This window comes from Haemaphysalis longicornis, unplaced genomic scaffold (assembly GCF_048455015.1).
Source record: "Haemaphysalis longicornis isolate Haplotype H1 unplaced genomic scaffold, Haemaphysalis longicornis Haplotype H1 scaffold_1, whole genome shotgun sequence".
NCBI lineage: Eukaryota > Metazoa > Arthropoda > Arachnida > Ixodida > Ixodidae > Haemaphysalis > Haemaphysalis longicornis.
The window spans coordinates 358,392,524-358,406,742 of NW_027526203.1; the positions used below are offsets into that span (position 1 = coordinate 358,392,524).

The 14,219-nt window shown below is 46.6% G+C and overlaps 1 protein-coding gene across 4 annotated transcripts in view; it reads right to left on the minus strand.

Annotated features, from left to right (window-relative positions):
* LOC144154980 (protein NDNF-like) overlaps window positions 1–14,219 on the minus strand; it is a 234,445-nt gene that overhangs the window by 120,390 nt on the left and 99,836 nt on the right. For all 4 annotated transcript variants that reach the window (XM_077686143.1, XM_077686142.1, XM_077686141.1 and 1 more), the window contains exon 2: window positions 1,576–1,647. Coding sequence is in view for 2 of the 4 variants with exons in the window: in XM_077686142.1 (XP_077542268.1) it covers window positions 1,576–1,647 (72 nt within the window). In the remaining 2 variants the exon portion in view is untranslated. The remainder of the gene's footprint in view (window positions 1–1,575; window positions 1,648–14,219) is intronic.

Sequence of the window (14,219 nt, forward strand, 5' to 3'; positions counted from 1 at the left end):
CTCGAGTCGCGCACTCTGACTTTCACACGAGTCTCGCTTGCTTTTTGAATTTTGTTTTCAGATGAATGAGGAGGTACAATGGCAGAAATGTTCTCTCGAATGTAGTGGAATTACTCGCTTCATTCTGTAGCCCTTAATAGCATCTTCGGTTTGTACCAAAATTCCTGCGAAACTGTGCTTATACTTTTAGTTTGAGCTGGAATGTCCTCCACTGGACTTTTCTCTCTCGTCCACGAGCATGTTTTTAATATTTATGTACACATGATACCTATCATAATTCTTCTCGTTTTTTTATTTGATCAAGTTCCTCTATCGAGGTGCCTGATTCTATTTTTAGGTCCTCCTTCATCGGTGAGGCAAAACCCATGTTGCTGTTCGTTGTGCCAGAGTGCTACTTAAGGGCTTACAAGTCTATGCTGATTCAGCATATGCTTGCTTTTCCGTGTTTACAATCTGTGCTGGCAATTTGCGCAGATACGTTTTCTTTTTCTGCGTCTTAAATTACTTGCTTACTTTTATGTATGCCCTACTTCATTCCATGGCTGCATGGATTCATTTTAGATACTTGAACGTCCGCCCTTCAGGCCATACCTTCCCTGAACGAGATTTTTGTAAGTTTTTTTAGACATCCTAGATAATGTAATAACTGGACTATGTCAGCTGCGAATCGCAAGCAATTAAAACTTCGTTATTTATTCGTCATGCTTTGAAACTGACTAAAACATTACGTTCGCATTGGGTGATGTCGGAGCGGCGTTCCCATTTTTTTAGTCGAATCGTGGGGTCAGCCCTTTAATTTACAAAATTTGCTCCGTTAGTCATCGTAAGCGGTCCCTGGGTGCGTTGCGGCAAAGCTGGTCCACGGAGTTCTTTAAGGCTATCGGTCCCAACAGCGTGGTTCTGCTTTTGAAAGCTGTCTCAGCCGCATTGTAAAACTCGAAGACTGGGAGTGTCTTCCCACTAAGACACAATAATATGATTTACTGCTATTCTTTCCTCCTTTTTCCTAACAGTGACACCGCCACCAGCAGCCACGTTCGCATTTGCTGTGTGCGACACTGACGCTTCACTACTAGTATCAGAGCCACAGGTATGCGATCATTGTAGCCCGCGCACGCCTTCCGTCTTCAGGCGTGATTTCTGCGCTCCCTGCAGTGCCGCTGGGGGTCACGAAACTCAGACGGTGCGCTTGCTCTCTGCAAGTCGGCGTTCGCGAGCTTCCTCCGCTTCTTCCAGCACCTTGGCGCTTTTGCACTGCGCCCAGCCGCCTTGGCCCGTTCACACCGAGTAGTGTCCCCCTCCTCGCGGAGGTCCCTCTCCTCCACGGCCTCCCGGCGGGTCTAAACATAGGCCCCGCTGGATTTAAACCAGACGCCTCCCGTGCCTTTGTGAGCGGCCGCGCTCTGCCATAGTAAAGACGAAGCGCGGCCAGGCGCACGGGGGCGGCCAGCGGCGGCTGTATGCAAGGGCCCCGGCCGGCGGGTCCAGAATCCGCCTCTGTTGTTGTTTCTTTCCGCCGTCTGTCTGTCCCCATCGGTGTGTGTGCGCTAGCGGCTGAGCCCTTGCTTAACCTACTTTTCTCCGACAGTGCTGCTTCTGGTGCTCCTTTTCGTCAGCTGTCTCGGCACGCTCCAGGTGAGGTGGCACCTGGAAGGAGAGGAACGAAAATGGCGACACAAAATCAGCAATGCTGCACGTGCCCAATATAGTTCTCAAAATTGTGGACGTGCGAACGGGGGGTGGGGGGGGGGGGGGGGGGGGAGGATACCGAAGGCTCCAGGCAGTGCTTACTTGTGCGGCCAATATGGCTAAACAAAACACGCGAACGGCGTTGGCACGCGTGCGCGAAGCTCCAGCCGAAAGTGAAACTTACCTTTCCTCCATTTAGAAATAATAATAATAAAGAAATTGGCAGCTCACTGCAGCATTCTGGGGCGCATGTCGGCGTTATGCTGGAACTGTTGCGTAAGTCTTCGGTACAGGGCAAGAACAGTCTGTTTAGGTTTCAGGGTGTTTCATTCCGCTCATCACAAGCGTGAGAAGCGATCTGAGGAGAGAGACGTCGCTCTTCCTTCAGCGTGGAATCACAGGGCGAGCGGAATAATGTCCCGGGTGATGGCAGAAGGGATTCGCCCACATCGCCACTAATGTGGAGAGCGCCAGCGGAGTCCCGATCGCTCTCCGGCAGAAGTGGCGCTTCATTGTGCTGTTCACAGAAGTGAGATGAGGAGAGCACTAGGAGACGCCTGCACAGCACTGTGGACAGCGGCGTTTCATCCCGCGCCCCATTACCCATAGGAGTGCCACGAACAGCGTAGTCATCGGGCCGCTCCTCACGCGGGACGAGAGTGGAGACTGGTGCTTAGACCAGCAATCTCCTTCATACCGAGTCCACCATGACCAGCCGGCGTGGCGCAGTCGGTAAGGCATCGGCTTCGCAAGCGAGAAGACCCAGGTTCGACGCCGGCTCCGGCAGTGTGTTGACGAAAGCACCACTACATTAGATAACGGCACTGCGCCTTTGTTTCTCAGATTTGTTTATCAGATTTCTCTGACGAAAACACCACTACATTAGATAACGGCGCTGCGCCTGTGTTTCTCAGGTTCGTTTCTCTTTGTTTCTCAAAATTGTTTTTCCACTTCTACTCAGATGGTGGAAAAAATAACTCCGTTCGCGTCAAACCTGGGTCCTGTCAGTTCGGCCTCTAAAAGCAAAGCGTTGGACATGTTGTCTGGGCTAGAGAAGAGAGCAATTAAAAAAAACCGTAAAAAAAAACAAGTTTTTTATCGTTTTTTTTTCAACCAAGGTAACACTGAAAAAAAAAAAAAAAAAACAGAGCTTCCACGTGGAAATTCGGTGGGATGCGACCCCTCTGCAGGGAGGGAAGCGCTTTCCGAAGTCAACCCGTTGACGTGAAATCGTGCGCAGATTTTGAGAACGTAAGCTCTGCTGGGTCCTATGTGAGGCAGCATGTAAAAATTATATTATTTTCAGTGCTAACCAAAAAATTCATCGGGCATTTAAGTCTCTTAAGTGAGTTGAAGGCGAAACCCAGCGATTATCGAAGACTTCTTCAGTGCTGCATCGTGTGTGCGGTGCCGTCAAGTTCCCCTGTCATGCGGCACGCACCCGGATAAATCTTGTTCCATCCTGGCACGGCACCGGGTTAGCGATCAAGTTACCGCACTTGGCTGCTGCTCTGTGGACTCGGGTTCAAATCCCATGCGAACCCAAATGTGTTTGGGTATGTTCTATTTACAGCTAAACCTGGATATATCCAGGTTTAGCTGTAAATTTGACAAATTTACAAATGACGAATTTGACAAAAAAATCGCCTTTTTTCGTTACATCCAGGTTTTCGTTCCATGCAGGTTTCGAGTAAAAACTCGCGGGAATAAAGCAGAAACGGAACCAATGTGCTAGGCATCAGTGATGCCGAACTCACCCTTGTTCAAGGATATATTTCACACTGAAAAACTGCGTAATTTGCGCTTGCTGCTACTACACGACCCCCGAATTCACCAAGGCAACTATGTATCACTTTTGCTTTTTGATATACTTTTCGATGCCTTAACGCGCTTCAAGAACCAAACTTATGGCGCCTTTTTGCGAACTTCATGGTCTTTCCTGCAGTCAAAATTGTTGAAGGATGCTGGCTGGGGCACTGTACCGCACGGTGACGTTCTTCTTTCTCGCCGGCGGAGACGGCATTTAAAATTGCGAGCTTGTCTTGAAAAGACAAATCTTTTTTTATTCAGGCAGCAGAAATCATCCACGAACCCATACCACAGATATCAGGAGACACACGCGACTACACGTCGACAGGCAGGCCTAGCATATAATCGACAGCACACTCACACCTTGGAAACGGCCGAGAGATAGCGGTGCGGGCGAAATTCGTTAAATTAGTGCATTACTGATTTTTCAGAAAAACGGCAAGAAACCTTGACTCATTAGCGTATCAAATTCGTTACATCCAGGTGGACCGTCGCAACTCCTTCGTGACATAAAGGTCGCAAACACAGGGGTTTCAATGAAGGTGGAAATGGGGAATGGAAAAACTTCGTTAAATCCAGGAATTCGTTACACAGAGGTTCGTTACATCCAGGTTTGACTGCACTGTTTTTTTTTTTTTTTTCAGCAGCGGTAATTTGGTTGCATACGTGTAGTCGCCAGCAACTATGGTCGCTTTTCTCGTTTGATGAGACATGTAAGGCTTTGGTTTTAAGAAGTAATTCGAGTTTTTTATAGAGCTGTACGGAATGGTATTTTTTCAATTTTGCAAATTTTCCTGCAAAAAAAAAATTAAAGAAACCTGTTTTTGTTTCACACTCCCTCAAAATTTCATGAAAACGTACATCTCTAGCCTGCGCAGGGCGCGGATACAGGCACTGCCGCCTCGGCTTGGGCGCAACGACGCGCGCTTGCATATGTGTGCAATAATATGGAAAGGGAATCGGGATCGTCGTCTGAAATGTCTAAATAAGCAATTCGTCGCGCCAGACCTATTACCAAATACAGAACCCTTATCCACATGGGAAATTAACCTAAAAGGGCATGTCAGATATCTGTATGGACATCTGAGCTTAGTCCCATAGATAGATATACACATGTGGCACGTGCCCATGCTCAAACAACATTAAACTAGCAACGGGTCAAGCAGATTGATTGAGTGATTGATTGGTTCATTACCAGCGGGGTTTAACGCGCCGAAGCTACACCTGGACATATGAGGCACGCCGTAGTGGAGGGCTTTACCTGGGGATCTTTAGCGCTCACCAAAATCTCGAGACACGGGCGTTCTTGCTTTTCGCCTCCATCAGAAAAGCAATCACCGCGGCAGGGATTCAATCCGCGTCTTTGTGCGCAGCAGCGCAGCGCCAACCGGTCAAACAACGGCCTATAAATGACTAAATTTGTGCAAGAAAGTGACTGATTTGATTGCAAAAAGTGGACTTTTCACTATATTTTGTGGTTGGTGCAGCCCAACCACCTGAAAGTTTTATTCTTCTCACAAGCTCAGAAGAGGCTTTATGCAAACAAAGACGACGTACAGATTACTAGGCCGGTGGTGCTATCGCTATTAAACTGAGACATGTTTTTCCAAAGAAGTAAGGCCTCGCTGACGTTAAGATGAGAGGGAAAGAAAAAAATGACATTACAAGTCACTTAATTGTTGTTCATAAGGTAATGCAAAGCAGCTTCCTCCGACAGTGTGTCAAATACAAGTTTCGAGACACCTGAACTGTGCATGAGTAGAAAAGGATGCCATTGTACGTTAGTTTCCTGCATGAGTGACTGTGCGATCCAAATTAAAATTAAATCTTAGCCTTCGCGCACACTCCTCAGCCCAAATGTTTCGCGTAAAACACACGCGCGGTTGATTTCCCCAAAAAATGTCGTTGCTCAACTTGGCTACACAGGGTACATCTAACAGATTGCTTGCATTTGTCCATAGCTCCTCAGGTTTATTTTTCTTTTTTTACATTTAACTCATGGATGGTAGTTATTCGTTACAAATATATTAATGGATGTCATGAGAAAGTGTTTGGAGGAGGTACGCCTGGCCTCTCGCTACAACTTTCTATTGGTTAAGAATTAACCAATGGAGCTGGAATAGCACGACGCAAAATATACTAATAAAAAGTGATAACGTACACTTGCACTGACAGCATCAGGGGCGCTTGAATAAAAATACACCTCCAAAGGGCGGACGAGGTCAAAGTCTCGAATATCACATGTACGAGGAAGGTTCCGCCGTGGACGGGCTAACAAAAATTCGGAGACAAGTAATCTAAGGCGAACATCGAGGCGCTGAGCCACGGTGCTTTGAGAAGGCCCTGCTAAGTGCTTGCACAGCGGGCCATATATTCGTCCTCAAGAGTTTCCGGTACCTCTTGCAGCGAGCGATATTTCTCCGTCTGCGCCTAACGTGGACGCAGGCCATGCAGCATGCGACATTTTCGCGCAGTTATTTTGGCCCCCCGCTTGTGCCCGGCCGTGTCTACACACCCAGCTCACAGGCGGAAAGCGGAGAAGACACAACGCTGCTTTGAGGCGGCCTCCGTCGAGCGCACGTATGAAGGCGAGCTCTCTCACCTTCTTGGACGGGGGTCTCAGGGGATGCGTCCGTCTCGAGACGCTTATGCGCCACGCTTTCGGCCCCTTGCCGCTTTTATTTACTTTCCTGCATTTCTCTGCTCTCTTCTTCCCTATCTGTCTACTGTGCCCCTCTCTTTTTTCGAGCTTTCCTTTTATATTTATTTTTTTGTAACTCACCGTCTTTTTGTTATTTTCCCGACGACGCCCACACCGGAGCAAAGACGGACGCCTTCTTAGACCGGATTTGCGCTTTCTTTTCTCGGGCGTTTCTTTCGCGCTGGAGAAGTCGCACGCTGGTGGCATCTGGCGAAAAAGAGGCCCTCTTATTCAACTTGAGCGCTACTATCCGCGTGAACATCTTTTAGCTCAGATGCGAAGGGCGAACGGTAGACGTGGAACACGCTCGGTGTCCTGACAGACTTCACGTCGAGTAGCGGCCATCGAGAAGGCTTCTACCGTGGCCGATCAAGGGCCACAACACGCTAAAACGACCCCTCTCCGCGAGCGAGCGAGCGAGCGAGCGACATATGGCGCGAATCCTAGAAATATCGAGTATATTTTAGTCTTCACAGAAGGCGAAGTAGAGAAAGACACATGGAACGTTTCTCCTTGCCCGGTACGTATTTGCAAGAGCGCTAGGCGCACAGCTATCGGCCCGTCCCGTCTTCTCGAAGCCTTTTATAGAAACGTCACTTTTTGGTTTCACTCAGGACAACCCTGTAACTTGCAAAGTTTGTGACAGCACCGTTTGACTCCGGACCTTATAAGAAGCAAACAGCTTTTTTTTTTTTTTTTTCAGGGAAGGCGGGGACCTTGTTTTTCTCTTATTTCGCATGCTCGTATGTGCTGGAAGAATTACTAGATACACAAATCAATGTTTTGTGGTCTTCGTGTGCGTCAACACTCTCATGCTGCATAGAGATAAGATGATTACACTGCATCCTTTTGCTCCCTCACATCACCGTGAAAAGCGGAGTGATACTGTACCGTCCCCTCACAACGATATATTTCATTCCTTCGCCACACAAAAAGTACTCTTTATAACTCCGTCAGCAATGCGTAGCCACATCGCTCAGTATTCAAACGAGTGTCATTTCATAATTCCCGCAAACAGCGCAAAGTAAATTTTTTTCCCCGTTGAAAAAAAGAGGCGTATCTGGATGCGCATCCACTGGCTTCCTGCTCCCCAAGGCGCCTCACACAGAACCGTCCTGAAAAAGGCGCTATTTCGCGCAACGGCTGCGCCCTGAAGCTTCTTTAACGCGCTCTGCATGGCGAGTTGTAACGATTGGGCTTTCTCCGGCAGTAAACGTGTTAACATCTTGAACGTTTGGCTGCGGCTCAAACTCCAGCTACGGTACTGCGTAATGATGAGTGGAGACGAAGCAACGAAAGCACACGCGCAGCGCGATTTCGACGCATGAACAAATCGAGTGCGAGTAAAGCCGCTCATACTCTTTCGGCACCCAGAACTTCAACGCTTATCTTTTACTCTCGTAAATCAGAATACCGCAACAAAATGCTTTTACATGGCCTGTGCTAGAAAAAACTCTGTTTGCCTTCTTGGAAACAAATGCAATCATAGAAGAAGCATTACGAAAGCAAGGCCTTGCGTAAGCTTACATAAGGTTCCTAGCAATTTCGTTCAAACGGTGCGTCGTTCGGAAGCCTGGTTGAACCAATTAGGAAACGGGATAGTTCCCACACAGCAAGGTTTCCCCTTGAACACGAACACGCACAGAAAACTATTTTTATAGCTTTCTAGCCTCTTTGTGCTACTAGACGTCAAAAATTGCTGCTCATAAAGGATTCAATAGATTCAATTCGTTTAGAACCTGGTATCACCTCTTATACATTTCCCGTATACGAATAAAGCCCACATCATAATAACTTTGCCAAAGTACTTGGCATAACCGTCAAGTACTTCTTCTCTTGCATGAAAGAACTGGGGTGAGCGAAAAGGCTGAAATTGATAAAAGTGTACGGGCTTATATGCCTCCACAAGGATAGCGTGAGCGAATTTACTACGAAGGAATTTGGACATATCTCCGTGTCCAAATTCCTTCGTAGTAAAGTCGCTCACGCTATCCTTGTGAAGGCATATAAGCACATACACTTTTATCAATTTCAGCCTTTTCGCAGCCTGCGTTGCGGACTTGATTTGGACCATGTGTTGAATTTGTTAGTGGCATGCGTTCGAGGAATAGTTATGGCGCACTGTAGGGAAATGAAGTAGCTAAGCTTGAGCACAATTTCCTCAAGTAACGAATCCATGCCGCCCACAAAGCAAGTACGGCGAATGACAGCAACCTTCAACCAGTTGAATAAAAATGCAATCTGTGCTTTGGATCTGCGCAGTGATTGCACTGAGTGATGCTGCAGCGAAGATCGAACTTCAAAGTCAAATCGTATGTTCGGCATCGCTATTCGCCGAAATTTCATTTTTGGCTGCATGAATTGGTCAATCGCTTGCATTGTAGGAAAGCTGAACCACAGGATTGGCTTAGAGTGTCCTTGAGATTCCCTGGTACTGATTATTTTGACAGAAGAGATTTTTTTATTTTCAATCAAATTGATGGCCAGTACAGCGAAAGCTGAGTAGTAAGCTTAAATATAACACGAAGAGATCACAAATTGTGCAAAACTTACCACTGTGAAACACCTTCGGCATAAGGGATGAACTATTGAACCAGTAAGTCGTTTTCACTAGTCAGAGAAAACAAAATCCCAAGAGAAAGAAGCCAGATGAACTAACACGGTATCGAGAGCAAATCGGATGCTTCCAGCCCTAAATACAAGGAAAAAAACTAAGGGACTCGTCTTAGCATCTTAGATCAAGCCAATGAGCCATGGGATGAAAAAAATATTTGGTGTAACGCCTAAAAACGGTAGAGGACACAAGACTGAAGGACACTCTTGCTAAAATGGAGCAAAATCAGGGCAGTTGAATAGGACGTGCTTGGCGAAAAACATACAGCATAAATCGCAGCGCTAATGGCCTGGATGAGAAGCTCAGGAAAACAGCGAAATATACGGAAGATAAAATGAGAACATCTGGAGATAACAAATGGGTTAGAGAAATTGAATGACAAGAGTGGTTGAAGCTAAGGTCTTCGTCCTGCCATGGACATACAATAGATGATAATGATGATAACCTCAGACCTCAGGTCGCCTTAAGGGTCCTTTGAAATGCCCCAGAGAACATCCGCCTTTATTCACAACACCCAGAAACAAGTATAGAAGGGAATTATTTACTTCCCTTTATTTATAAATGATAATCCACGTGCCATGACAGCTGTATGACGTCCATTTACGTTGTCATATTGAAATGGGCGACATCATTGATTTATTCGAACATTTCTGTCTTGACGGCTTCTTATCTTGTTACACCTGCCTGTATATCGAGCCAGCTCTGTTGGGAATTCTTGTTTCGCATCGTAGCTGCTTTTGCCGAACACGGCAACAACTTATCCAGCCTGTCGGCTGCTTTTCCCCGTTGTTTCTTCCTCCAAGGCGTAGAAATGAAGTCCTGAGTTTTAATGAACCGCCTCAACGCCCACTTTGTGCTTATGCTTTCTCGTTCAGACAGCGCCGTGCCCGTGCCTGAGAGCCGTTCACTTGAACGTCGACAGTGCGAAATGTCGCAAACACGTCAAGAGATTCAATAACCTGGCACACAAAAAAGTTCAAGCTCCCTACGTATGGATTATTCGTCCAATGCTCAACCGGTCTATACGTGTACGGCAGTAGATGTTTCCGACTTTGGGGACGCATGTATGAGTGAGTACCGTATGCGAATGTCTCCTGCACCGGAAGATGGAAGCCAGCACCTCTCCAACGAAGCAGTGAGAAATCGGTGTTCGTTATAACGTTCAATGAAGGAAACATTCCCGGCTGTATAAAAACGTACACAGCTGCTGTCGTTTCTCTTTTGGGAGGCAATACGACGCGTGATCCGGAGGTTTCGCGCTGCAATCCCAGTTTTTGATGTTGCTGAATATAAACATATGAATGCGTATTCATGTCTGTGTGTGTGTGTGTGCGCGTGCGCACACACACACACACACACATATATATATATATATATATATATATCAAGGTTGCAGTCGTCATTGCCAGTGCTATTCGGCTTTTTTCGAAATATATAATAGGGCCGAATGACGTGTGCTTGTCACGTTTCTTTGATTCATTGATAAATAAGCGAAAATATAAGTCGAGAAAAAATCCGCCGTTTTCCGGGAGCGGGACTCGAACCCACATCTCCGCATAACCGGTGCGGTGCGTTAGCCATTACGCTATCCCCACAGCGGCTTCTCTCTCGACTTTAAAGCGGGGGTTTATATTTACAAGAGCTCTGAGGCCGGTCAACTAGCGCCGCCCCTCGACTACCGCGGGAGACGTAGAACGTCTTTCTTTCCCAGCGGCCGCCACGTAGAACGTGGTCGGAGGTCGGGGTTAGCAATTGGCATATCCGAACTGCTGGAGCCAGTGCCTCGTAATGCATGTAGCAGAACAGAGAGATACGGGACGAGGGACTCGGTAAAGATACATATCAAGGTTGCAGTCGTCATTGCCAGTGCTATTCGGCTTTTTTCGAAATATATAATAGGGCCGAATGACGTGTGCTTGTCACGTTTCTTTGATTCATTGATAAATAAGCGAAAATATAAGTCGAGAAAAAATCCGCCGTTTTCCGGGAGCGGGACTCGAACCCACATCTCCGCATAACCGGTGCGGTGCGTTAGCCATTACGCTATCCCCACAGCGGCTTCTCTCTCGACTTTAAAGCGGGGGTTTATATTTACAAGAGCTCTGAGGCCGGTCAACTAGCGCCGCCCCTCGACTACCGCGGGAGACGTAGAACGTCTTTCTTTCCCAGCGGCCGCCACGTAGAACGTGGTCGGAGGTCGGGGTTAGCAATTGGCATATCCGAACTGCTGGAGCCAGTGCCTCGTAATGCATGTAGCAGAACAGAGAGATACGGGACGAGGGACTCGGTAAAGATACAACAAGAGCTCTGAGGCCGGTCAACTAGCGCCGCCCCTCGACTACCGCGGGAGACGTAGAACGTCTTTCTTTCCCAGCGGCCGCCACGTAGAACGTGGTCGGAGGTCGGGGTTAGCAATTAGCAATCGGGGTTAAATATAAACCCCCGCTTTAAAGTCGAGAGAGAAGCCGCTGTGGGGATAGCGTAATGGCTAACGCACCGCACCGGTTATGCGGAGATGTGGGTTCGAGTCCCGCTCCCGGAAAACGGGGGATTTTTTCTCGACTTATATTTTCGCTTATTTATCAATGAATCAAAGAAACGTGACAAGCACACGTCATTCGGCCCTATTATATATTTCGAAAAAAGCCGAATAGCACTGGCAATGACGACTGCAACCTTGATATGTATCTTTACCGAGTCCCTCGTCCCGTATCTCTCTGTTCTGCTACATGCATTACGAGGCACTGGCTCCAGCAGTTCGGATATGCCAATTGCTAACCCCGACCTCCGACCACGTTCTACGTGGCGGCCGCTGGGAAAGAAAGACGTTCTACGTCTCCCGCGGTAGTCGAGGGGCGGCGCTAGTTGACCGGCCTCAGAGCTCTTGTAAATATAAACCCCCGCTTTAAAGTCGAGAGAGAAGCCGCTGTGGGGATAGCGTAATGGCTAACGCACCGCACCGGTTATGCGGAGATGTGGGTTCGAGTCCCGCTCCCGGAAAACGGCGGATTTTTTCTCGACTTATATTTTCGCTTATTTATCAATGAATCAAAGAAACGTGACAAGCACACGTCATTCGGCCCTATTATATATTTCGAAAAAAGCCGAATAGCACTGGCAATGACGACTGCAACCTTGATATGTATCTTTACCGAGTCCCTCGTCCCGTATCTCTCTGTTCTGCTACATGCATTACGAGGCACTGGCTCCAGCAGTTCGGATATGCCAATTGCTAACCCCGACCTCCGACCACGTTCTACGTGGCGGCCGCTGGGAAAGAAAGACGTTCTACGTCTCCCGCGGTAGTCGAGGGGCGGCGCTAGTTGACCGGCCTCAGAGCTCTTGTAAATATAAACCCCCGCTTTAAAGTCGAGAGAGAAGCCGCTGTGGGGATAGCGTAATGGCTAACGCACCGCACCGGTTATGCGGAGATGTGGGTTCGAGTCCCGCTCCCGGAAAACGGCGGATTTTTTCTCGACTTATATTTTCGCTTATTTATCAATGAATCAAAGAAACGTGACAAGCACACGTCATTCGGCCCTATTATATATTTCGAAAAAAGCCGAATAGCACTGGCAATGACGACTGCAACCTTGATATGTATCTTTACCGAGTCCCTCGTCCCGTATCTATATATATATATATATATATATATTTATTCATAGAAACCTTACAGGCCCTACTGGAGGGCATGGAGTAAGGGGGGCGTGTGAAACGCAATAAGAATACAAAGCATACATTGAAGACAGGAACATCGTAACAACAAAATGTAAATGCATTATACATATTTTGCAAGAACAAGGCGATCACTTTTTCACCGTACATGAACACTTGTGGCCTACAATTTGTGAGAGAAAAAACACACACATACACAACATACACGAAAATCCTGGTAATGGGTGCTACACAAAATATTTTAACAGCATTAAATTGTGTAATGCAGGAGTAGCTGACGGCGAAATGTTTCGGGGTTAGATATGGTGGCAATGTTATCAGGCAGATCATTCCAAAGGCGGATGACACGAGGCAGTGCGGATGAATTGAATGCATTGGTTTTACCGTATATGCGCATGAAACTGGACTGATTATGCAATCTGCGTGAAAAACAATGTGGTATTTGAAGTGGTAGCCGGGTTCGCTTATGGGTGAAAATATATTTGTGGAAAAGGCACAAAGCAGCAATATTACGGCGACTGTCTAATGGAGGAAGTTGCAGGTCTATTTTTATTTGTGTTACGCTGGAATTGATAGTGTAGTTACGTGATATGAACCGGGCTGCTCTATTCTGTACCATTTCTATCATATTTATTACGTAATTCTGGTGAGGCGACCAGATTGGCGAGGCGAATTATAATTGTGGCAGGATGAATGTTTGAAAGGCGAGTTTACGAATGTTAGTAGGTGAATTTCGCAAGTTGCGACGTAGATAACCCAGCGAACGGGATGCTTTGGCGCATAAAGACGTGATATGAGGGACCCATGAAAGATCGGCTGAAAGAAGAAGACCAAGGTACTTGTACGAAAAGGTATGGGAAAGCACAGTGTTGTTTAAGTGATAAGAAAATTCCGAATTTACATGTTTACGGCTGAAGCACATTACCACGCACTTGGTAAAGTTTAATGTCATGAGCCATTTGGAGCACCAATTACAAAGAAGTTTAAGATCTGCTTGGAGTGCTAAGTGATCATCAGTAGTGTAAATGGGACGGTAAATAATACAGTCATCTGCAAAAAGTCGCATGCAGGAAGTTATTTGGGTCGGTAAGTCGTTAATGTAGATTAAGAAGAGTAAGGGCCCAAGGACGCTGCCTTGCGGCACACCGGAACTGACAGAAGAAAGTGGGGAAGAAAAATTGTTAACAACTGTGAACTGTTGCCGAAAAGAAAGGAAGTTTCGAATCCAGGATAATGTTAAAGAGTCAAGTCGTAGAGCAGATAATTTAGAGATTAGGCGACAGTGGGGCACGCGGTCAAATGCTTTGGAAAAGTCAAGAAAGATACAGTCAGTTTGAAGGTTATATATATATATATATATATATATATATATATATATATATATATATATATATATATATATATATATATATATATACATACATGCCCCTGTGTACATTACGGACACGGCTGCTCGCTGTCACCATCAGATACCTTAAAGTACGACGAATTTTTCTTTATTACTGTTAGTCTGCTGGCTTTGATGACGCAGGCCTTATCTTATTTATAGACACTAGATTTAGATGAGGGACACGTGTACACGCACCTCTAGTGCTCTAGGCACTTGTTGAATACGCCCTATTTGGCCCTGCCTCCTGAAAAACAAGATCCTAAATAACTCAATCAAGAGACGTTTTTTTCTGCGAACCCTTTTTATCGTTCGAGCGTGGTTGTCAATTTTATTACGTCTTT